This window comes from Vanellus vanellus (genome assembly GCF_965231255.1).
Source record: "Vanellus vanellus genome assembly, chromosome: 2".
NCBI classification, from domain to species: domain Eukaryota; kingdom Metazoa; phylum Chordata; class Aves; order Charadriiformes; family Charadriidae; genus Vanellus; species Vanellus vanellus.
This window is the reverse complement of record NC_138906.1, coordinates 10,508,476-10,533,547: the sequence shown is the minus strand read 5'-3', so window position 1 is coordinate 10,533,547 and position 25,072 is coordinate 10,508,476. Positions and strand designations below refer to the sequence as shown.

Sequence of the window (25,072 nt, the reverse complement as noted above, 5' to 3'; positions counted from 1 at the left end):
ACAGTTGTGGGAATGTATGTGCTTAAGTAACCCTGCTGGTCAGTTCAGCAGTAGTGTGTTCTGAAACATACACTCCATTTATATGTATAACCAAAGAATTGAATTTTTATTAAAAGTGAAGAGGACCGGAGCACAGGCTGAAGCAATACTTGGCGATTGTCAATGCTGATTTTTCTCTTTTCTTGGTGGAATAATTGCTATGACACTCCTAGCACTGCTTTGCCCTGTCCTAATTAATGTTTCCTCAGACAATGCCTGAACATAGGAAGGGTGCAGCACGAATCACTGTTCCCACTGAATAGGCTGGGTAAAGCCTCTGTTTTCAGATGACAAAAAAAGTTTTGCTGTGTGAGCTGGTGCCCTTCTTGATTCGTATAGATGTAACTATTGTGGTGGTGATGCAATTGATAGTATTCTGTAAAGCTCTTCATTTTTGAAAATTAATCTAACTGTGAAACTGCATATCTTCTTTGCGGAAACTAATTTTCTTCCTTCTCAGATGTCTGCAGTGCATAACTGAAAATCGGAGGAGGAGGCAGGGGAAAGTTTGATCATGTTATCTACCCTAGTATTTTTATCTATTGAAGAGATACTGGGCTTTGGGAAAATGTTTGTTTCCAGTGTATTATATTTCAGTACCCACATCACTCCTACAGTCGAAGAATAAAGCTGGGACTTTTTGATATTAAAAGAAAAAAGTTGCCTTCAGCTATTAGTTTTCCTGAATCCAAAGAGACGGGTGGGGTAGGATCAAAAATACTTACTTGATCAAAGTTATTGGCTCTGAAGGTATCCTTACCTATGTAAGAAAGATGAAAGGTGTTGTTTTTATTGCACGCTAGTAACAGTGTAATTTTGAACTAATTGGTGTTGAACTGCCAATCACCTAGGGGGAATGCAAATAGATACTCTTACAATTTCCTTTGAGGTACTGAAATCTTATGTCGGGGCTGGAAGAAAAACAGAATAATACCGTTAAATTGACCTTAAATGAGCTGCTTTGTGGCTTTCTTGGAGAATCCCTTCTAACTTTTCATTGCTAGTCCAAACAAGTCTCGTCTACCAATTTGATTTATTGGCTAGACAGCGCTGACATTGAACTTTGTGCGTGTTTGAAATAAAGCTAATGTTATAGAGCTTTTAAGAATTTAGCTGCATCCTTTTCAAATACTCTTTTGACTGATCTGAAACTTTGCCTTCCCCTCTCTTAAAATATCCTTTTGTATAGCAACCTGTTGTTTGCTGCTATTTTTAAGGAGGAACTAGAACTGCAATTAATATGATTCAGAATGTCTACTGAAGTGTCTCTTGGGGACCTAATGTGACTGTGTTGGAATGACTCCCATGAATATCAGTGTTTTGAGCTCTGGATTTTTATATTGAGGGGAGGAGACAATATATGTCTTGAATAAAGCTTTTCCTCAGAGAACCCTAAATCAATTATGGAGAAGAAGAAAATGTCAGATGATAACTTGAGTTTTCTTACTTTTTCAGCTGCTTCCATTAAAGTTCTCGAGACTTTTTCCACCGAGCTCTATAGCTATCCTTTTTGCTTAATTTGTAGTTAGTCATTCCATAAAACAAATGTTTTAAACTTTTTTCAGACAGAATGCATCAGCCCAAAAGCTTATTTTTATAATGATGAGATTTGTTTTTTTTTAAAAAAAACAGTGTTTTCTAAGAACCCCCATATTATGATTACTTATTTAACAAACACTGAGAAATTCAACTGACGTTTGTATTGCAGGCACTTCAAGTGAACAGAAATTGTTACAAAACAGCATTTGTGTGTCTTACTGGTTGGTCCTGGGATTTGAGATATTTATATATTTGAAGACGCTGTAAATATTACCACATGCACACTGTATCACTGATATCAAGGATAAATGTTTAGGCATAGGTCAGAGGTTATGTGCTATATGCAAAAATGTGTGTGAAAGAATCAGGTAATTAAACATTTAAAAATTAATTTTTGCAGCAGTTGGATGCCTCATTGGTAATTTGACTGCATTGAACAAATCAGCGTTAATACTCTGAAAATAAAAAAAGTAAAAGTTTTAGAAAAAGTCCAAGCAATACTCTTGTATGTCTTGGTTTTCAGGTAGGACCTCACTGTGCTGGAATATGGGGAGAGCGTGGGCTGGATGGGATGAGAAGTTGACCTTCTTATCTTGTACTGAGATTGCTGGATGGATGAGCAGACAACAGAAAATAAGGAAATGAGACTGGACTATAGAGTAGTGTTAGTGTGCCAGCAGCCTAAGTGCTATTTAGTTTTTGTAGGCAAATGATCAAGATCTGAGATAAAAGCCTGGACAAGACTGTTAATCCCATAGAAATTTATTACAGAGCGTTTAAAAAAAAAAAAGTATCTGGAACATGGTGCTATTACAGGTTAGTCTGCAGTCAAAGGTGAGACCGAAGGTAGGGAATGGCCAACAGGTGAAGAGTGTCAATGTAAATCAAGAAAGAAGGTAACAGAGAGGACTCAGGGTTTATTAAGACCTTGAACTGTCACTGCCACAAGTGTTTTTGCAGAGTGAGATTGCCCTGGAATAGACAGGGAAAATATGAGCCCTCTTAATTTATTTTCAGGTGAGATTATTCAGAAATAGAAACGATGGAAGTGGGGCAAAGATGAGAGTGGGGAGTGTTTCTAACTGATCCCGGGAAATATATTTCGTTTGTGATTGCAAAGAGTAAAAGCTAAAGTAGAAATCATGAGATCAGAACTGAAATAGCAGATCTCTACTTGGCATTTCAGAGCTGTATCATTGCTTGAACACTGTGAGGTGCTTGTAGAGGAACTGGAATCAAGAAGAGAAACCACAGTGTGCTTGCACTGGAGAAGATGGGTGGCCGGAAGAGAACGGGAGGTTGGAGAGAAAAAGTACGGAGGGGAAAAATGGGCTGGGTTCCCTAGAGCCCATGTAGGGACAGGAGGAAGAGTTGCTGAGCAACTTGTAGGCAGAAAATTAGCAAGAGGGAGAGGAATTAATATTATGGTTGTCAGTTTTGAGCTGGTGTAGAGGAGGGAGTTTGCGGAGTTACACAACAGTGCTGTAAACTGTAAAAAGGAAAGAATATGGCCTCATGAGTGGTTGTGAGGAAGATCTGGTTGTGGGTGTTAGAGGGAGCTCTGTGGCACAGAGAGACTGACCAAATCAGGTAAACTGATACAAGTGGAAGGTACGTCAACAGCGCAAGTCAGCAATATGGAAACTGAGTAAAAAGGAGAGGGAGGGAGGAAGACGCAGGAGCTGAAACTGGAAGTCTAGCCCCCAACTTACTTAGGTTGGAGGCAAAGGTCCACTTTGTCTTTAAGTTGCTAAATAGTAATGACCTTGAAGAGCATCCAGAGATTCTTTACATTTTGATACAAGAATCGTATAGAGGTACCACAATGAGACATTTGAGCCATCCTGTGTCAGGCTGCTACACCACAACTGGTTTTTGGACCTGTGTGACCCTGCAGTAACTGTTAGGTTACTCCTTGCAGCAGCTGGTCAACAGAATAGGCAGGCATTGCAGAAGGTTGTACTGCGAAACCTCTGATATGTTGAGCGCCTCTGGTTAGACAGAATTAGAGGGTTCTTGACTAAGCCTCTGTTTTTTGAAAAGTAGTTGAAGAGTCTCAAAAAACCACCTGCAGTTTAAAGCCACAAGTATTAATGTGGTGCTTCCTAAACCTGAATTGTCACAGTGTGTCCTACAGTACTGTAGTTAGTCTCATCCAAAAGAAAATACTGTCTTCTGTTTTTAAAAGGTGTATCTTCCATGGTGGAATACCAGACAGTAGAGTTGGAACGGGAGCTTGAAAAAGTGAAAAGCAAGAAGACGAATCTAGGTAATAAAGTCTTTTTTTTTTTTTTTTTTTTTTCTACTGTTTCATGTAGATTGTGGTTTAGTAAATGACCTTAAGATGCTGCGTTTAGCTCATAGCAGTCACTCGATTGATTCCAGTTTGTTCTTAACTAAATGTGTGCATTTGCAGTCCTTTCAAATTGTCATAGTTTTCTACAAACACATCACATGGAATCGTTACGCCCCTCTAATAAACAAATTTAAGCAGGGAATCTGATTTGGATCTTATTTTTAACATGATTTTAGAGAAAGTGTGACATACTCCACTTCCTCACGTGGAGCTCAATAGCACAGTCATTTCATATATAACGCTATACTTATGTCTTAGATTATCCAAAATAATCACGACTTTCCTCTCTGTTTTTGAGTTACTTCTACAGAAGTTAAATTGTGGTTAAAAACAGTAAAATAATTCTTAGCAGGTTTGTGTCTTTTAAAACTGAAAAGCGCTACTGTTGGTAATGGCAGCCACTCAACAGGAATCTCCTTACTTATTCAAAGGCTTGCAGGATTTTTCATTTATCAGTGTCTTATGTGAAAAACTAAGACTGGTAAAAAAAAAAAGTTGGTTGGGTTTGTTTGTTTTTTTTTTGCCATAGCAATGATGTGTAGTGTGTTAGTCTTGTCTTTCTTGCCTTACATTACCGGAGGAAAATACTGTTTAAATATTTGAAATTCCCGTTCTGTCCCTTCAGGTTATACTAAAATAAACATGTAAACAACACATTTTTAAATTCCGTATGTTTTAAGCTTTGCAAAACTGCTGTATGCCACAGAAAAAAATGTTATGGTGAGACGTGTAAACAAGAAAGAAAAATCTGTGTCTCCCCAATCTTTCTCTTAAGAGGCTTCATGTTTTTGGCATTGCTTTGTACAGTTCTTCAGGGTGGATATTGCAATACACTGGTTGGTGTCTGTTCAAGATAAGATTACTTTGTTACCTATAGTTATAACGAGAGCTTACAGATACCCAAATATTTTTTACTTGTTTTATCCTAAGGTGATCTATGGTATTAAGCTTTTGTTTTTCTATTCTGAACAGAACGGCGGAAAAAAGCTTCTGCTTGGGAACGGAATTTAGTCTATCCAGCTGTTATGATATTGCTGCTGATTGAGACAGTAAGAACTTGTGCTTTTTTTTTTTTTTCTTTTTCCATAGAAAAAAGTATGAAGAAATCTTTGGTCATTTGGGGGAATAATTTTAAAATTTTCGAGTGATGTATCTTTAAGCAACAAACTTGATATTCCTTTCTTGACCATTTTTAAAAAACTTAACGTTATGAAATCTGCTGAGGATAAATGTATACATTTTAAAAATGTGGAATGCTTTTAAACAACAAGACTGTCTCTACTTCTTTATAGTCCATCTCGGTCCTCTTAGTTGCTCTCAACATTCTTTACCTGTTGGTTGATGAGACTGCAATGCCAAAGGGATCAGGGGTAAAGTAAACTTCTCTTGTGATTTTTATAACTTTAGTAATGCTTTGGAGCCCTTACAAAAGTGCAAGTGAGAACTTCTGCTTTAATAACACTGAAACTAACGAGCCTCAACCTTCTAGGTTTCGGTCTTGTGCACACAGAAACATTTATTACATGTCGTGTTATAGTGAGTTTGCAATAAAACTAGTCCAGAAGTAGTCTTTATGAAGATACAGTGATTCAGTAAAGTAAATCAGTAAGTCAGGAGTTTGCATTTTACTCATGTCTCCTACTTTTATACAGTCTGGAAATGTTCAATTTAAGGAACTATGTAAAAAAAACCAAAATATGAAAAGGCTGTCTTGTGTTTATGGTCCTCTTATAAAACATGACATTTTTCCTCCTTTATGATAAAAATACTTCAAGAAAGTAAAAAACCAGCAGATAGAGTAGTAGCGTCTTTAATTATGAGGGTTTTTTAATTAGCTTGGTAATGCTTTCCCCTGCGTATAGCTGCGTATGAGCTTGCAGAGCTATAAAAGGTTTTTAGCGGTTATGGCTGCTTTGCTTGTGGTATTACGAAGAACTAGAAGTGTCGTCTTTTGAGACCTCCTATTTTAGTTTCCAGAGTAATGGAGTACATCTAAAATGCAGCATGGTGGGGAGATGCAGTGTGCATAAAACGTGAATCGCTACACCTTCTGTCTTAGTAATACCTTTCACTCCGGTTTGAAAGCTAGCTGGATGGGAGACTTGCAGGTTAGAACATCAGAAAGCCCCATAAATACTGAATTGAGAGAAGGCTGTATTTCATGTCAGATGTTAGTTTTGGGGGTCCTGGTAGAAGTTCACTTTAGGAACAGTTGCATCTATGTTATTAAATTACGCAAAGCATTTTTGTCCTTGTAGGGGCCTGGAATAGGAAATGCCTCCCTATCCACCTTTGGTTTTGTGGGAGCAGCGCTTGAAATCATTTTGATTTTGTATCCTTTCCTTAAGAATTCTGTCTGTTAACAAGTATTCTGTCTAGTTTTCTGGGACACTGGTAATTTACTAAGACACTAGCCTGGGAAGAAGAAAGAGATAGGTCCGTCCTTCTCAAGCACTCGAAGTGTTTTTGTTTTTTGTCTTTGGTTCTTAAGACTTTTAGGACACTGCTGAGAACTTGAGTGAAACTTGCATTCCTTGGAGGTTCCTTTTTCCTTGATTCTCACAGCTATCTTATGGTATCCTCTGTCGTCGGCTTCTACAGTCTTCGTTTTTTTGAAAATTTCACTCCCAGGAAGGATGACACAACTATGACAAAGGTAAGGTAAAGTCTGTGATGGTGATGGCCCCTTCCCCTCTTTCTTGCCACCCAAGACAAACCGACTCTTTTAGTTAGTAATTGCCCTGAATGGCTCATTTGCAGCGATCGGTATTTGTTTGTAAGCTGCGTAAACACAAACTGGAAGATTTTCAAAATGCTGAATGAGTGGGAAAAAGGATGTGCTCTGTTTAGTTTGGATGGCGTCCATTCACTTGTAAAAAGCCGGGAATAGCCGAGCTTGTTAACTAGCTATAGAAAAGCTAGTGAAAGAACTTTTTTCAAAGGAAACGTATTGCTAATGAGTAACTTTGATTGTGCTAACTGTACTTCAGGGAGCTTGTTTGAAATCTGAAGAACTTGGTTGCTAGAAGTAATACAGACAAAGTAATTCAAATTTGAATAATTAATCTAAGACTGAGGAGGTCTATTCAGCAACATTTTGCAGTCTGAGGCTAATTTGACTTTCCACAATTTAGCACTGGCTTCAGAATAACAAATGCTGTTACCTAATGCGGAGGAACATGCTTAGGTTTTTGGCAAAATATTCCCACAGCTGACAAGGGAAGGTGATCAGTAGCCAAGGAACAGATGTTGAATTTAATTATTTTTGCAATGTGTTTCATTGTTTGGTTGAGTTGTTTTGTTGTTGTTGTTGTTGTTGAAGTAATGGATAAAGACATTTTTACAATAAATTTTTGGAAGTGAGGAAGTAGGTAAACACATAATAGAGTGGTTGTAGTAGATGGATAGTAGGGAGTTGGAATGATCTTAATCTTTTCTCTTGTTTGTTTACAGTATGCCAGGAATAGTGTAGAAATAAATAGTGAATGCACAAATATCTACCTACTTTCAAGAAGGTTTCTGTTGTTTTGTTTTGGATTCTGGTAGAATTAGAGCTGAAGAAAGTGGTCCCTTGTGAGAGAAAGTTTCAATTACTCTTTATAAAGGCTTCACAAAAACTAGAGTAAAATCTAACAGCTGTGAATTTTTTTGTACTATTTAAAGTAGTCAACAGGCATTCAATTGAAAGGAAGCTCTTTGTTGTAATTTTTTAAATAATGCTAATCCTGCAAGCAGTTACATACAAAGCTTAAGCTGATGTATCAGCCATCTATTCTAAGTCCATGGAATGGTTCTTTTGTAAAAGGTTTGCAAGAATTAAGTAAACAGTTGACGCTTTGCAACATGAATTATTTTGAACCTCAGCATACGTAACACTTCGAATAAAAGCAAATGGTTACATATTTGAGATTTTTATTTTTTTTCTTAAATCTTCTCTTGGATCGTCATCTTGTTTAACACCATATGGAGAAGTGTGACAGAAGTAAGCAAGACTATGTTATTGTAAATTGCTTTAGGTTCAGTTTGAAGAATGTAATTTTCAGGAATTCTTTTTCATCTTGACCACTGTTCTGTTTGTTGGTTTTTGTTTTTGTTTCTTCAAGAATCCCACTTATAAGTTAAATGCTGTTTGTCATTTTCAAACAGATCATTGGAAACTGTGTCTCAATCTTGGTGCTAAGCTCGGCGTTGCCAGTGATGTCAAGGACATTGGGTAAGTGAAATGGAAGTATAAAACATTGTAATAAAGGATGTTTAATTAAATTTTAAAAACAAAACAAACCAAAAAAACCAAACCAATCAGCCTTTAACTGTGCATTTCACAGTACGTATTTAATTTGCCATCACTTGCAATAGAAAGAGCATGTATGGGTGGCCTTCTTTTCTACACCAGCATGAGTTGTTGAACGTACATTCTATGTAAATGGACTGCAGAACATACATTCTGAAAAAAAGATGCTAAGCATTTTCTAGAGAATTCTTTTTAAAAGGCAGGTCAGATGTTCAACGTCTTAAAACAGGAGATGGTGAGAAGAGTAGATATGGAGACTGCTTGTTCAGGGTAGTATAAAATAGTTTCATGTTCACTGTGAAATTACAGTGCTCAGTTTTCATGGAACAAATACATTTGGGGGTTTTGGGTATAAAATTTGAGGTAACATTGAGTGCAAATGTCTTTTTAAAAACAGTTAATGACTCTTCATTTAGTAATTTTTTTTTATCGGCGATGATACCAGGCTACTTTCATTTTTCCCTAAAATAATCTGCTTGCATTCTGTGTTACTTCAGTTTTCAAATGTAAAAATTTGGATTCCAGCATAGTAGAACTGAAGAAGTTCTGATTTTGTTTTAAGAACTGGCAGTAGCATTTGAATTGGAAAAACTATTTTAACCAGTTGGAATGACAAGTTGTTTTGTATCTTCGCTTTAATTAGGTAATCTTCAATTTGAACTCTTGAAGTTAAATTGCAAGGCTATGACATGTTTAAGTAGTGCAGAATACTTGCAGCTAATATGGATTTCATTGGGAACGTGAAACAGAACAAACCAAAAATCTTCAGCTCGGGCTATATGAGTTTTAACTACAAGCTGAGTTTAAGCTCAGGCCCACAGACCAGTAATGTGCACCCAGTGGTTCTGTAGCTGATTTTCTTTTCAACCAGAATATCGTCAAATCAAGAGTAGTTGATATTTTCTGGTAAACTATACTGTATATTTTCCTGCTCTGTATATCTACAGACGATGAGCTTTATTAGATTTACTAGATCACCTCTATAACAGACAAAAACCCCACCTGTAATGCATGTTGGAGGGTTGAATCTTAAAATACACATTCTAGAGCTCATGTTTTAAAAATGTACTAAAACCTCACAAAAATGCAAAAGAATAATTCAAGTATTTAAAGTAGTGCAGTTTTAAACTATAGCCAGTATGGTAAAAATCTAAGAAATAAACCAGTTCTAGCACTTAGAGCAAGATGTTATGTTGAAAAATTAGTGTTTTAGAATAGAATTTTAACATTAGTATTGTGTCCACTAAGTTACTGCATTCATCACTTAAAAAAAAAATAATAAAATCATTGTTAATGATCTGTGAGATTAACAGCTGATAATAAACGGATTCCGTGGAAGTAAGTATACATGCTGGGGGCATTGTTGTCTCATAGGAAACAGATTAATGGTAAAACTCACTTTAAAAAAAAAAAAAGGCTAACAAATGAAATTCCTGAATAGTTTGCCATAGAGATAAATAAAAGAAGAAAAAAAATGGAACAATTAACACACAGCTAACAAATGCACAGTCACAGCTGTCCAAACAGGATTAATAGAGTGTATTAGAGTACAGTGAGTCATGTGGTGCTTTGCAAAAATATCAACATGTGTTGCGCTACATGCTACCGCCCTGTGGCACTGAATAGATGAAAAGAAATAAATATGTTAAGCAGATTCATAGTCTTTTCACTTTATTAAAAAAGCGAGTTTCTGGACTATACAGAAAAGACTAGACTTGATCACTATGGGAAAGGTAAAAAAGCAAAAGTTATCTAATACATGTACTGACCCTTTTCAAGTTTTAAAAATGGAAATATGAGAATTTTTGTGTTTTATAGCAAACTCATTAAATACATAGGTGGTGAATGTCTCTAATCTGTCATTCTTTTAGAAGTCCAGGAAAGCTTTTACTAAAATAAGTTATTTTACTAAAATTAGTTAACTCATCTTTTCCAGAACTTTGCAGCCTTTTAGCAATCCTTCTTGAAAAATAGTTTCCCACCGGCACCATGTTGCTAACCACTGTGAAACAAATTGGGAACAGAACACTTAAGAGCCAGGAATATAGAAATAAACAAAATTGAAATTTCTAATATACAAAAGTATTTCTAGAATTCTTCTCCTATTATAGTTACGTAAGGAGTGACTTAAAACTTATTTGTATGTACAGTCTAAAAACATAGTATTTATTTATTTTTTTAACCTGAACAATTCTTTAGTATTTTATTTGGTAAATTGTCACCAACTTTATTGGTATATGTTTATGTCTGCTAGAGATGTAGCTTTCTGTTCAGTCACTGAGTAGTCTTTCAGATTGCAGTCTTGGGAATTTTTTTCTGTGGGCTGAGTAGATACTTCTGTCCGTAAGTCAGCAAAAGCTGTTTAACCCCCTTCTCCCACAAACTTACAAAATGATACTGTCAGATTTTTTTTTTTTTTTTCTGATGAGCAGTGACTTTTTTTTTAATTTGTAAGAAGAAATGAATGTAACTTATGGACAATATTTTTCCCACCTACTCTAAGAGAAGTGTCAGGCTTCGTTTTTGTTTGTCCTCATAACGCCTGCTCTGTTGATAGCTATTCTTCTAAACCCCTTTGTGTCGAGGAGTATTTTTGCTTTTCCAGAGAACTCTTTACTCGGTGCTCTAGCTGTTTGTTTCGTTTCCTTTAAGGGTCTGGAAGCCTATATGTTGGAACTTGACTTTCTCAATGTTCTTGTAGCTCTGCAGTCTGACCAAAACACTCTCTGCTGCCTTGAGAATATTCTTAAGGACACTGTCTGTTTGGCTTCAAGTGTGAAAGCAACTCCATGGTTATTATCCTTCCTCCGTTTACTGGTTGATTCAGTCAGCCAGTTTCTTCTTGTGTTAAGACCTTCTTTGCTCTTTTTGATGTTTCTCCCTGCCTCTCTTGCTATTTTGATCAGCTTCAGTGGTGGTTTTTTTGCTTTATCCTTTGAAAATTCTCCTTCTTTTAATTTTCTTTGTTTTGGCATGTTTTTCTTAGATACTACATTTGATTCCCCTATCTTTTTTTTTTTATTAAATTGATGGATGCTGAGTACAAGAAGTGTGTACCTTTTAACGTGATAACTGGCTGCAAGTCTTGGGTATCAAAGTAGAATGAGATCCGTAAGTGACAGGTTTACCCTTGAAAGGAAGGTAACCGGCCCTCAATTCTGTTCTATCTGTCTTCATTTATCATCACTGTTGAAATCACAGTTCTTAAAAGCCCCCAAAGCCTTTTAAAATAAGATGATAAAAAACTCTATTCCAGGAAATTCAGAGCCAGGGTTATCTTCCCATTGCCTCATTTTCTGCTGCCATCACAGTGCTGGGGTGAGGTGAGCTTCCTTCCTTTGCAGTGTTGGGCTCAGCTGTGAGAACGCGTGTCACTGTGGCATCGTCTGTGCCAAAAAAAGTTTTTTTTGGGAATATAATGGCTCATCAATCCTAGTCAACTGTTATTTGGGTATCACCTCAGTATTCTGCCCTTTATTCGATGCACTCCTTGATGTAGACCTGGCAGAAGAACAGCCTATGGTTCTTCCTCTTCTGCTTTCCAGGGTGGACCCTAGAGCTTGTAGATGCTTCCACATTTTGAAGAATTTTGGTAACTTAGCGGTAGTGATTGACTAGCCTTTGATCAGCACAAAGCCCAAGTGTCAGTGTGATGTGGACCACTGTGAGGAAGACCTGTCAGCACCATCTTTAAGCCAAACTCTTTTCCGTCTGTGCAAATGCTCTGTGGCTACAGTGGTGGGTAGATCTGGGAGTAAAACTGCAGTTGGAAAGGTGTGTTAAAACTTTGGTTTCAAAAGCAGTGGCTCTGAAAAAACGCTTACAAAGGCTTAGAGTTTATTGTAAGATGTTGTGGCTCTTGTGGAAAGGCATTTTGCTACCTGTATCTTTAAATAAGAAAGCCCGCGGTGCATTTCATCCTTTTTATGGAATAGATATGGATTTTGTAGAAACTGAGATTTCAAGCAGTTTTCATAGTAATACTGATTATTTCCTATTTGTATTTATTGAAACTATAAAAGCAGAATTCTCATCTAAAGTAGACAGTTTATTTCAACTCACATTATTCAAGCATTTTACTAGGAAACTTCAGAAACATTTTGAGAAGTATGTCTTAGAGTCTTATAGCGGTCCATGAAGGGGAAAATGACCTTAAGACTATTCTCTTGTGTGTTTAACCATGTGTCTTAGTGTTGTCTGAAAGAATTTTGCATCCATATGTAAAAAGTAATAGAATGAAATTTTTGTGCTTCTTAAAAAATTTAATCAAGTTTTTGGTGTAAATCTTATATGTAATTTTAACAGGAATCACCAGATTTGATCTTCTTGGAGACTTCGGAAGGTTTAACTGGCTGGGAAACTTCTATATTGTATTATCTTACAACTTGCTCTTTGCTATCATGACAACATTATGTCTGGTCAGAAAGTTCACTTCCGCTGTGCGAGAAGAGCTCCTGAAGGCATTAGGTAATAATATGGCACTGAAAATTTAGTTGGTACTTGAGCGTTTCCTTTCTCCAGCATTGATAACTTGATGTGCTGCTGTTAAAGTTCTGTTACAACCTGCAGAAACCTTTTCTTTGGTGGAAGTTTGTATAAGTGAAGGTGAGAATGCGTAGCTTAGTGTTATTTTTTTGAAGAGTTGAGAGCAAAGGTACAATGTTGATCTTAATGAAACATCCATGTACTTATTGATCTGCAGTTAGATTTTCAGCCTTTAGAGAGCACAGAAACATTCTCGTTGCTACTGAGCAATTATTCCAAAATAAAACCTCAACTTGTGGGTGGGTTGGCTTTTCTCTTTTTTTGTTTAAAGCAACTTATTAATTCCCTAAAAATAGTTTAGTAGAATTCTTAGCTGCTTTGTTGTGATGCTTTTGTTTTTTTGAGCACTACACATTCAGAAAATCTTTGTACAGAACGTACAGAACCTTAGTAACTGGCTGAGTAAAACCTGTACACGGTATCATCAAAATTTTGATCAAATTATGCACTTGGCCCTAGAAGAAAGGCTTGAAACGTATTTGATACTAAGAGAATAAAATGTACATATTTAGTAATTGTTACTGCATCTTATATCTACTAATTAATGAAGCTCCTACCTATTTAGAACCCTAGAGTAATAGTTGCTTAAATTGAGGGGACTAATGGGGAGACTTCAGTGTTTATAACTGTGGATGCAGTTTGTAGTGTCTAAAAGGTACTTATGTTACTTTTTACTTCTTTCCAGAGTTGTGACCCCGGTAAACAAAATCCAAATGCTTCTTAGAGTGCTCCTGTACTGGTGGCAATTAAGTTAAAATCAGACTGACTAAATAGGGAAATACCAAATGACCGATAGTGTAGGATTAAAACGAGCTATTCTGTGATATTTGATGTTGAGTTTTGAAGCTCCAGGGGAACCGATTAGTGCGCCAGGGGTGTGTAAATCTGACCATTGGTTTTTACGCTGGAAATATTTTCAGAGAAGTTCCATTGTAGATTGAGACAGATAGATGATGCAAGTGTGATGTATTTGACACTATCGCCCAGCTTTTAGTTAAGGTCATTTTATGAGAAGACCTTGATTCATCTCTTTCAGTTGACTTGCATAGCCCTTTTTTTCCTTTTTAATGCAACTGCTTTGACTGTAAAGGTATTACTTTTTATAACATTATAGTTGTTGCAGAGCTCTGAAGGAAATAAATCAACATCAGTCAGAATGGGCTTATAGCAACAGGTCTGGTAAAACTTTAAAGCTTCTGTCTTTAAGTGATGTAAAAGATTTATCTTGATATTTCATGGCACTTTACTGTATTAAACAGAGAGTTTAATAAAAAATTATACATGTTGAAAGCAGATTGACAAACTTCAAAATGCAGGTGTAGTAGGATAATAGTCACTGGATGCCATCATAGTAGTGGATTTTTTTGGCATCTTGCTGTCACATATTGTGTGATTTTGTGTAAATATTGTGATCGAAATAGAGAAGCAAAGTAATTGGTAAAAGGTTTGCATTTGACACAAGCAAGGAGTTATGAGTCCTGAAGAGCGCATGTTCCTGATGCAAACCGGGTTTCTTTTCAACGCTGTGCATAAAAAACTGTCTGTTTCAAAACCGTCACATAGAAAAGGGTGATAACTGAAGTTTGTGTGCTCATTTCTCCCCCCTGCTGAAAACTTCAATGGTGAGGACTAGAGGGTGGTGGAGCATCGTAGGAAATTAGTGGAAGGTAAATTCCTGCTGCAGGCCTGTGACCAAAGAATTCATGTCATATTTGGACTTGCAAATAATACCATATTGAGCAGATTTTGGTTTTTTAGTAGTGTGGTCAATTTTGGAATTCCAGTGATGCAAGAAATTTAACTTGGTGCATCGTGGCACTTCAGTAAAACGTTCAGTATAGTCTATGCTAAATGAATAAGAAGCTCTTGCCAATTTTGATCCTTAATTTTAGAGACTTGATGGGACACTTCAGAGAGAAACCGTAGCAAGCAAGGAAGGATTGACATTGTGCTTCTTGTGGAAAAAAAATGTGGTTAAATTTAACATCTTTCCCCACCTCCCCGCAAAAAAAGAGTAGTTTAACTACTTGCCTGGGGCAGGATGGGAGACTTTAATTAGCACTTGGCTGGAAACAGAGATAAACAAATTAGTAATAACGTAGGCCTAAAAATATTATTAGACATAGGAACAGTTTAGAGAGGTGATGTGGTCATCACCAATGAGCTCAAGATAAGAAATGGATACTTTTCAGAAAGATGCTGTAGTTTAAAAGAAATATTTTAGGTAATTATTTTGGTCTTTGTAGGTTGGCAGAGTCTTGCAAGTTTTTATCGGTTCTTAGCATCTCAGTCTGATATAAGCAACGTGAAGTTAGGCTTCTCTCACTTCCACACTTATCCGTTGTAATGGACTTTTCTCACTTAAAACAACTGAGGGAATTTCCCAGTAGTAACTCTGATCTCAGCTAAAATGTCAGTTCTGGGCTTCAGCAAACACAAAGCCCTTAATCATAAAGTCAAATTTGGTTTGTATGTATTCTTTTGAGTACCTGTATGCATGAAACGTGGGAGAATCTCAGTTTTTCCTTATTGTGTAATGTTTTGCAGGATTAGATAAACTTCATCTGTCAAACAATCCAAGAGACTCGGAGACAAAGCCGTCTGCAAATGGGCATCAGAAAACACTGTGATAAACAATCACCTGCAATCAACAGAGCTGAAAACATCAACCTCATGGCATTCCTGTCATCTCATCAGCATTTTTATATTCATTTTATTTGTTGATAATTTGGGTCCAACCTTGTCTCATTTTTTTGATGCTGTGTGCTTCTGAGGAAGTTAGCTATATCAGATTCTTCTTTCCAGTGAACTTTTGGTCTGCTTGTTTATTTCCCAGTTAGCTAACGCAGGAGGTGCCTTGAAGACTGGAAGCTGAAGAGAATAACGCATTCCTTTTTATTTCTTGACGGTCTCACTTCTTTAGATATAAACCTGCTGCCATTTGAATGCACAGTACCTCCTGTGTTACACAGACACAGCTATAAAGAATAACTTTGGGACTTGGTTTAAAAAAAAAAAAAAAAAAGAAAAGAAAAAAGATACACTTGAAGCCCTGTATGACCCTAACTGGAAACGTAAACTACCTGGAGTAGGTATCCTTGACAGTAGATAAACAGTTCCACTGAGACAGTGTTAAAAATGAGTAACTGGTAGAGATCACAGCTCCTGTCGTGCTGGATGCAGTGGGCTGTTCACACTCTCATGTCACACAGCTCTCGCGCAAGGGCAGCGTTTTCAGCTCTCTGTTCCTAGCTCTAAACGCCAGGTTGCTCTACTGGTGGCCCGACAATGTCTTATTGAATAGAGCAAAGTACCAGATGAAGATTAACTTCAGTGTTAAATCTGAGCCTAGTATGCTTTGTAAAAAGCTGCGTAGACCCCCTGTCACAGCTCTTACAGTTCTGTAAGCTATTGTGCCACGGAGGTCGCTTACCCTACCAAGTACATCCCTGTAAAATTCTTTATGAACTACTGTGTATAAGCAGTACTTGTAATCAATGCGAGTAGCACAGGCTTAGGAGGCTGCAATTGCAGTTTTTTACAGTCGTCTTTAATTTGAAGTAAATTATTTCTCTGAATTTATACTATAGTTACCAGGATTTCTGTTCAGTGGCGTAATACAGTATCTTTCACTCGCCTGTTTTTTAATGTACACATGAACGTGGATATAGGCCTATATGTGTAGCTATCGTAAATTGAATTCTAAGCTTATAGAGATGACATAGGTGGCTTGGTAAGTAAAACTTGTGTGTTCAGTCTTGGTAGTATGAATTTCTGCGGTGTTATGGTGTGACTGCTCAGCGGCCTTAGATTCAGGATGGCATAGGTGGGTGGTAACGTCCTTAGCGTTACTGCAGCCGTAGGAACCCTCTAAGCAGTTTATAGAAAAGAAAAAAAAAAAAAAAAACCCAAACAAAAAACCAAAACACAAACCCACCAACCAAAACCCAAGCAAGTACTCAAAATCTGGTTGCATTTTTGTCCTGCGCTGCCACAAGTAATCTTCAAACAGATGGGAATGGGGACACCGTCAGCGTGTGCCCCTTATGTTGCGAGTCAGATAACGTTCCTCTTTAATTCCTGTTTCTGTAAAACAAGTGTGTCTGTCTGTAGCTTGGGGTCTTGTATGTGATCAGGCGGTGACAGCTAACTGGCTCTCCAAAATAAGGTAAACTTTGTGTCAGAAACTCTGGCTGTTCTGCTGCGATGACTGCTCCGGGCTGTGGACCTTACTGCTCTGTGGGTGAATGTCAGCTTTTGCTTTTTTTTTTCCCCCCCCACCCCCCTGGAGTGCTTCAAAACTCAAGCTCCAGTGTATGTGAGGATTTCTCCATTTTTTTTGCAGCTGCCTTTTCTGACTTGAACTGGGGCATAATGTAAATACTGCTGTAGTAAATATGATGCTGGAGAGTTACTTTTTTTTTAATGTGTGATTAGCATAAATTCAAGGCTTATGAAACTGACTGCTGGTGTGTTGTACTGAGTCTTGGAAGACAAAGTAAAATTGCTTGATTTCATTAAGATTTACAAGCATCTTTTCTGTTGTTTGAGTTTAATGCTGATATTTTAGTGAGAAATCTTTATATGAGTCAAAGTTCTGCAACCAAGAACAGGGAGCTGTAATTAAAAGTCGTTTTAAAATGTGTTTACATTTAAAATATTGGGAGACTTATTATTAGGGGCATCATTCAGGTATTCTCAGAGCTTGTAGCCTTATGTATTAGCATTACAGTTCAACATAACTGAAGAGTATCCACTTGTCCATGCAAGTGATTGTGTGACCAAAATTGCCCTCATGTCTTAATGGGGCTGGGCAGCCGTGGTGTGTGAGGCTAGTTGGCTTTATTGAAATATTTCTGTTGCAACGCTAGACAGTTATTTAAATACACGCTGTGAAACTGAAGAAACGAATTTAAGGAATAAATCTAGGGAGCGTGAACCAGCGTAGGTCTCACTCTTCATGCTTTTGGAGAGATGTTTGCCCTGGCGTCAGTGACCCGAGAACCAAGAAGAAGATGGGATTATAACGTGTATGTGGTTTCTGAAAGTGAGTTGGGCACTTCTTTAAACTGAGCAGAGACAGTTCCTGCTGATAAGCACACAAGGTTTGGGCAAGGCTTTACAATTCTCTCTCAAAACAACTGTTACAGCCTTGCTGGTTCCAACCCCTTCTGCAGTCAGGCGTGTGGATTAAGGCTACGTTAGGGAAGATTTTGCACTGAAATAGGGAGGGTGGTTCAGATGCTGTGCGGCTTCCAAGGTGAATGAGAAATTCAGAACTACCCCTGTGCAATTACTGACTGTTTTGTTTCAAAATCAGCTGTTTATATTGTGACACTGTCCACATTAAAATATGCCTTTGGCCTTGAAAACGACACGCTGATGCAAAACTTCTTTACAGATACAGTGCTACAAATATATTGCGTGTAAGATACAGGTCACTATGTACTTTTCACAGAAGCATACGGTCACTTAAATACAAGCAACTGGTAATTCATTAATGGATATTGACGATACATTCCTAGTATTTTGACTCATGTAGAGTCAGGTGGTCTATACCTTCAAGGTATATACAGCTGATCTTAGTAACATTAACATCTGCCTCACTTCTTACGAGGCAAAAAGCACATAAACGCTTCCATCTTCAACTAGATACCACACAAGACCAAAAAGTAGATGTAAACTAAGTGTTTTAAGTTAGCCGTTTCTTGGCTTTATTCTGTGTTGGTAGCACAATATTAAATGCACTGGCGGAACTGTAATATCGTAGGATTTCTAAGCGTAAAGCACATACTTATCACTTTAAGCTAAAAAATAATAGTATTGGTTACTGTACAAGTAACAAGTTTTGCATTCATAGGAAGCTTTGTTTACTGTCTGTAATGTGATGTTTATCTTTGGCCCTGTTCCCCCCGTACCTGTTACCCTGTTGACTGTTTTAGTGTCATAGAAATTAAAGGATTTGACCAGTTGTTTTCCTTGTCTGCTTCCAAAGTCCCACCGGGAGTAGCAGAGGCACGGCTGTTGCCGCGGTCGAGCCTGCGCAGACAGGAGCTTGTGCCGCCGTGTGCTCCATGGGATGGACGTGTGAGCGGGTGCTGCAGAGTGACACTTCCTCCGGTATGTCACCAGGAGCGACGAGTGCGAAGGGGGCTGCCGCCCTCATCTGTCCCACCAGGTCTCTCCCGCTCGCCCGTCTGTCTCTGCAGCAGCTGATGCCGCTTCAAGTGCTCACGTGTGCCGCTGCTGCGTAGTGAAGACGAGACGGGCTTTTTCTTAAAAGAATTTACAGTCTAAATTAGAGGTGGAAAAGGCAGAAACAAGGAGCGATTGGCTGCTTCGTCTATCTGACTTACCTTGAATTTTGCAAGAATGTTCTAGGTTGTTTTCCTTTCACTTTCTTGCCCTCCGCTTCCAGCAGCGGGATGGGTGCTGGTGGTGTGTGTGCAGCAGCTGAGCCTTGCGCTTACTGGACTAGCGTCTTCAGTTTTGAAATCACAGACATAGGAAGACGGCTAAATCCCGTTTTTTAAAATCAGAGTATATGTAAACCAGCAATTTTTTTTAAATCGACGTGAAGTAATTTAAGCAGAGGCAGTACACTAAGGCCACGTTAATGAACTCTTTAAAAAGAAGTGTGCTTAGTTTTGTTTAAAAAAAGTGTTGATGTGAACTGTGAACCTTTAAATGCTTTAAGGAAATAAGATCCCCCCACCCCCAAGCATTTGTATTTTTGTTGTTATTTTAGTGCTGATTCGGGACAATATTGCAAACACTAACTCCCCTCCTCAGCCCCGGTATTTCAGAAGCTGAAATCTTGAGCGGAATGTTGAATTTACTGTTGGTGAACTGGCAGGTTATTTCAGTCACATTAACAGTATTTGAACTTCACAAAAATGCTGCTTTTGAATTCGTCCCGTTCGGGGAGAGCGATCGAAGGCAACAGCCATCACCCAGGTGGTGATAACCTCTGCCACCTCCTGCCTTGCCCAGCGCCCTTACCTTGGGCAAACTGCCTCCGACAGTCTCGTCAGCGGAACTGATGCTCCATTTCTGTCCCAGGAGTGGGGAGATCAGCCCCTGGTTTGTCCGGCTGCCACGCGCAGTCCTGGCTGCTGAATTGGGTTGCCTTTGGCTGGGACTGCAGATTCTCCACGTTTCCAGGTGACAGCTGTGTGCGTTCTTGAACTGCAGCTTTTCGCTTTCAGCTCTGTTTTCTTGGGACAAAGACATCCTTTGGGATTCTCTGGTTGGGCGTTCCTGTGCAGGCCATTCTGTGTTTGAGTGGCTTCTTGCTGTCTCAGGAATGCTGCATGGTTCTCAATAGAACCATGTTCCCTCCAGACCTCATCTAGAGAGGATCTCCTACAAGTTTTATTTTAGCAATTAAAGCCTGATGGTACGGATCAGAATATTAGGAAGGAGAACAGACCTTGTGGGGAATTAACGCTAAATGTGACTTCCAGAATCCCCCAATTGGAGTGGGGAAATGACATGGAGCTCACCTGTGCAGACAGTCTGTTTTCTATTCTTCTTCTAGTCCATCTTTAAAATTCCATACTGCTAAAAATAGCATAGAATCATAGAAAGGTTTAGGTTGGAAAGGACATTGAAGATCATCGAGTTCCAACCCCCCATAGACAGGACACCTCCCACTAGACCAGGTTGCCCAAGGCCACGTCCAGGCTGGCCTTGAACACCACCAGGGATGGGGCCTCAACAACCTCTCTGGGCAACCTGTTCCAGTGCCTTACCACCCTCAGTGAAAAACTTCTTCCTAATGTTCAATCTGAACCTGCCCTCTTCCAGTTTAAAGCCATTCTCCCTCGTCCTATCGCTACATGCCCGAGTAAAAAGTCCTTCCCCAGCTCTCCTGTAGGCTCCCTTTAGGTATTGAGTTTGTGTTTCACAGTGCGACAGTATCCTTCAACTAAAATTTATAGAAGCCTATGACTGTGTGGAGATGACTCTTACTTGCTAACAGAAAACCTGAGGATGCTTCCTTGTTCTGTATTACTTACCACATTTTTTGCAGTAACTTTTTTCAGTTTCATTTATTGCTCACAGATTGTTTTTATACACGTAGCATTAAATGTTTTAACAAATAACCAAAGGTGACTCTAAACAGGCAAAGTGATAGAAATATCCTGTAAATCTTGATAGTCCTGACATATCTAAATCTGAGGGGTTTAAAAGCTGTATCTGCATTAAGACCTCTTATAAACACAGAAATTAGGTAATCCCAGTTCATAAGACTTCAAGTGTCCGACTGTTCATTTGTACCTACCTGAGCACTTTGGGGTACTGCTTCTAAATTGCTTCTAAACGTTTGTTGTGTATTAACCTCAAGTATTGCTGTTGCTTTCACCCCTCGTTACATTAAGTTTTATAGTCGGCATCACTGGATGAAACTCATGACCAGTGCTTCATATATTCGGTGCTCCCGTAGATACCAGCTGCTGAAGTATCGGGGCGCTTCCTTTGATTTTAATGTATTTCTTTTCCTGCATTTCATTCCCTAGTTAGAAATATTCTTCCATTAAGAAAATGTTAGTATTTATTAATTTGTACTCTATCTGTTTTTTACCACTAGGTTCCATTAAAACAACACTGTCATTAGAGTGGGTCCTCTAACAAATTACCAACAGCTCATGTAAGCTTGAGTTAGGCATGAGATGGAAATGGTTTAGTCATTGCGTGTATATGTGTGTTTAACCTTCAGTAGCGTGAGGCAGCCGGCCCGCTTCTCATGGAGAGTAGCTCGTACAGCCCACGTGAGCCCGTGCTGACGGCAGTTGCTGCAGAAGAGCTGCTCTTCCGTGGAACCTCTCTGCTGTCTTCCTTGTCATTAGTAGGGTGAGGCTGCAGCTCCCGATGTGCCACGCTGCATTACTCCACTGGAGATGGAGACGCATCGTTCCAGTGCGTCGGCACTCTCTAACTCTCTCATGTTTTGATCAAAGTCAACCTTTGCACGGTGCTGAGGGAAGGCTCTTCACGTGTTTTCTGTGCCGTTGGTGTTTCACACATATGAGCGGGTTTTGGATCTTCGCTCTCCATGTAAAATGATCATTCAGAAACGCAGCATGATGGTGGTACCTGTATTGTGAATTTGATGGGTGTGTTCAAATGCTTCAGGAGAAGATTAATCGGTGCATGACTCCTGTTTTACCCCAACCATAAGTTTTCCCAGTTTGGGCCAAAATACTTACATAAAATCTGTGTGAGTAACTTTCCCCTCCATGGCTTTGTATAACAAAACAAAGTTGGGCCACTTTTTTTTGTTTTGTTTTGTTTTGTTTAAAGTAGGTGTCAAAGTATTTCTGTCTTACTTGGCCTGACTTCTATTGCTTTAAAAACAAATGAATAGAAAATGAAGATACATTTGGGTTGTGGATTTGAAAACTTAATGTCTATGAAACACATGCTTGTACACAAAAATACAGATAGATTCCCAGTACTTTCTTGCGGGGTTAGGAACCCAACCCTGCCTTACCCAAACAGAAAGCACACTTTGCTCTTGTCTTTGGGAAGCTTTGTCTTTAAAATTCCTGCTGAGGAGGCTGAGAATACTCTGAGTGCCGCTCGCGTCTCGTCACATGGCATCAGCTTCACGTGGACCTGGGTGATGCGACCATAAGAATACAGGCGTGAGCTAGCGTTTCTGTGGGTGTTGCGACTGCTGGCGCTGTGACAGTGGCAGTGGGTGTCTTCTGTCATGGACGTCCACATTTTTCATTGCAGTGTTACTGGTTAAGATTTTAGTTTACAAAAAAAAAAAATAAAAATTGTGCATAATCTTCCCTGTGTGTGGCAGAGAGATGTTGAATGGAATCAGCGGTCCCTCGTGGTCTGGTTTGTGCTTAAGGCTCTGTAAACTCTGCAGTATTAAGCAACTGATGTTTCTTTCACATGGATTTAACTTGGACCAGGGTGAAATATAGCTGAAAATTATGCTTTTAGCATTACTTAATTCAGAACTATTTTCTGTGTGCATACCTTCTCCCCACCAAACCCTCCCTGGTTTATTTTTAGGTCATGCAGAAATATGTTTTGTAATTGCTCAGTTGTGAGTACTTTTCTGTGTTACAAAACTGAATGAAAACACTTGCTGCCTTACGTTGATTTTTTTTTTTTTTTTTTGTTGTGAAAAGCAGTGATAATGCGCTTTTTCCATTGTTTGAAATGTTACACGGAATGTTTTGTAGGAATATCTTTTTCTTTTTTTACTGTGTTTTCAATAAAGTGTGATTCATAGTGGAGTTTTGCTTTTAATACTTATTTTAAGCAATGAAAAAAAAATCTGTGGCACACTAAATTATCCTGTCAGTAGTTGGTGCGAATAGTTGCATTCCTCTCTCTTCTTCCTTCCCCCCCCCCCCCAATTTAACGTGCTTTTGAGATTCTCAAATGGTCAGGTCCTTAAAAAATGTGATGTATGGTATGTGGTGGAGACTCCTGCACGTTCAGAGGGATTACAACCCTGTGTTTAAAACAGGGGCACAATTAACTTGAACTCTCTGCTTTAGGTGAGTGGGGTTTGTTTATAGAAGAGTACGCTGATGATGTAATGTATAAGTCACTTTCAATAGCTTAATTCTTTGACTGAAGGGCAATTTTTATATATAAAAAACCTGACCAGCATGTTGCCTAAACTATTTTAAACTTAAACAGCTTCAGACTTTCTGTTTCATGGGAGATTTTAGGCTGTTTTTAAAATTCAAGGCTCATGTGGCCTGAAGGGGCCTGGAGATGTCTGATCCGTTGGGCTGCAGAGGGTCAAACAGTTACGTCATCCCCGGTATTGAACCAGCCTGGCAGGGGCTCTCCGCGTTGTGACTCTGCTGTCCCTGGGCAGTATACCCCAGTGTTTAACTGTCTGAGGTTTCCTAAATGTCAAACGTGAACGGCCCTCGCCACACTTTCAGCTTTAATTTGCTTCTCAAGCGTCCAGAGGAAGACAAGCCTTTCTGCTGGCACCAGCTGTTTCCACACCTGAGCGTCACATTTCCCTTTATCTTCTATGTAAGAAGTGACCCCTGATTCCCTCAACCATTTTCCGCAGGCCTCGCGTCACCCTCTCTGCTGCCTGTGGGGACCCTCCTGTGTTTCTAGAAATGCAGAGCTCAGAACTGGACACAGAAACCTCCAGCTTGAGCCCTTACACTATATTGTGTCTTTGGTACTTTTTTTGTTTGGGTTTTTTTTTTGGTGGTCTTTTTTTTTTTTTTTTTTTTTTTTTCTTCCCCTGGATGTCTTTCTACAGAAAGTCTCTATATTGTTACATAGATAAGATGTGAGTCGTCTTGTACATGGGGTTACATCCTGCACTTCGTTTGTGACACTACATTTTCTGCTTCTTTTGCAGGACTGTATCCTGTTACAGAAAAGAACTGAATTGTCTTGATTAGTATTCTCTTCTTGGCAAATCCCATGTCAAATACTAGTTCATTTTAAGTAGTTTGTACCAATGTTTTTCTGGGAAATGAAGTGAAACTAATCTTTGCAGCTTCCCTGGATTTCTTCCCTCCTTCTCTGTTTCAAGACAGGTTTATCAGTTCCTAGTCCTTTGGGGTGTCATGCATTCTCCGCAAGTTCCTAGAGAAAGCCAAACTCTCTGAAAGCCTCGCAGACAGCTTTCCGGCTGCCCAAAAGCAGAGTCTGATCTGTAAAACACTTTTTCTCTAAGGATTCTCTAATACAGCCTTTCCCACTTCCAGCTCAAGACCATAAAGCCATACACCTGGTACTGTGGTGACCCCCTCCCATGGTGCGTGACACAATTTGATCCTGTCGGGATTATTTGGAAGTTCTCTATCCTTTGTGTAGTTGATCAGGTATTGCCTTTTTATGCAAAACAAATTTTCTTGTCACCTTGATATGTTGCTACTTCATTTTGCTTTAGCTTCTGACTTTTGTCTTTATGTGCTCCTACTTTTCTTACAAGTGATCTGTGGTGACCTGATGTAGTTTCAGCAGTGGATAGCTGAAAAGTCATAATCGTGTTTTTATTTCTCTTGAAAGTGGCCAGTGGTTCTATGGTTCTCTGAAGTTCTGAAATGATCCTGCATCTTTGAGGGCTACTTTTATCTACCTACAGCACGCTGGAGTTGGTCACAGTCGTTGAAGTGGAAGCAGCAGCCAGGGTTCACATTAGTAAATGTCACTGAAGAAAAAGTAGTGTATCTTGCTACACCTACCAGCTGCAGTGGTAGCAGTCCTTGAGAGCGGGAACCTGTGCTGCAACGAATTGGGCGTAAAAGCCAGGTGAGGGATAATAGCGGGGTATTGCTGAATGAACA

General features: G+C 38.8%; 1 protein-coding gene across 2 annotated transcripts in view; it reads left to right on the top strand.

Moving 5' to 3' along the window:
• Positions 1-17,344, top strand: part of LMBR1 (limb development membrane protein 1) — a 70,294-nt gene extending 52,950 nt beyond the window's left edge. The window contains exons 10-17 of one of the 2 annotated variants that reach the window (XM_082499525.1): positions 3,767-3,847; positions 4,907-4,983; positions 5,227-5,304; positions 6,193-6,266; positions 6,500-6,590; positions 8,081-8,147; positions 12,531-12,692; positions 15,318-17,344. In XM_082499525.1, coding sequence (XP_082355651.1) covers positions 3,767-3,847; positions 4,907-4,983; positions 5,227-5,304; positions 6,193-6,266; positions 6,500-6,590; positions 8,081-8,147; positions 12,531-12,692; positions 15,318-15,400 — 713 coding nt within the window. In that variant the 3' untranslated portion in view covers positions 15,401-17,344. The remainder of the gene's footprint in view (positions 1-3,766; positions 3,848-4,906; positions 4,984-5,226; positions 5,305-6,192; positions 6,267-6,499; positions 6,591-8,080; positions 8,148-12,530; positions 12,693-15,317) is intronic. The other variant, XM_082499526.1, reaches the window with a different exon arrangement.
• The last annotated feature ends 7,728 nt before the right edge of the window (positions 17,345-25,072 follow it).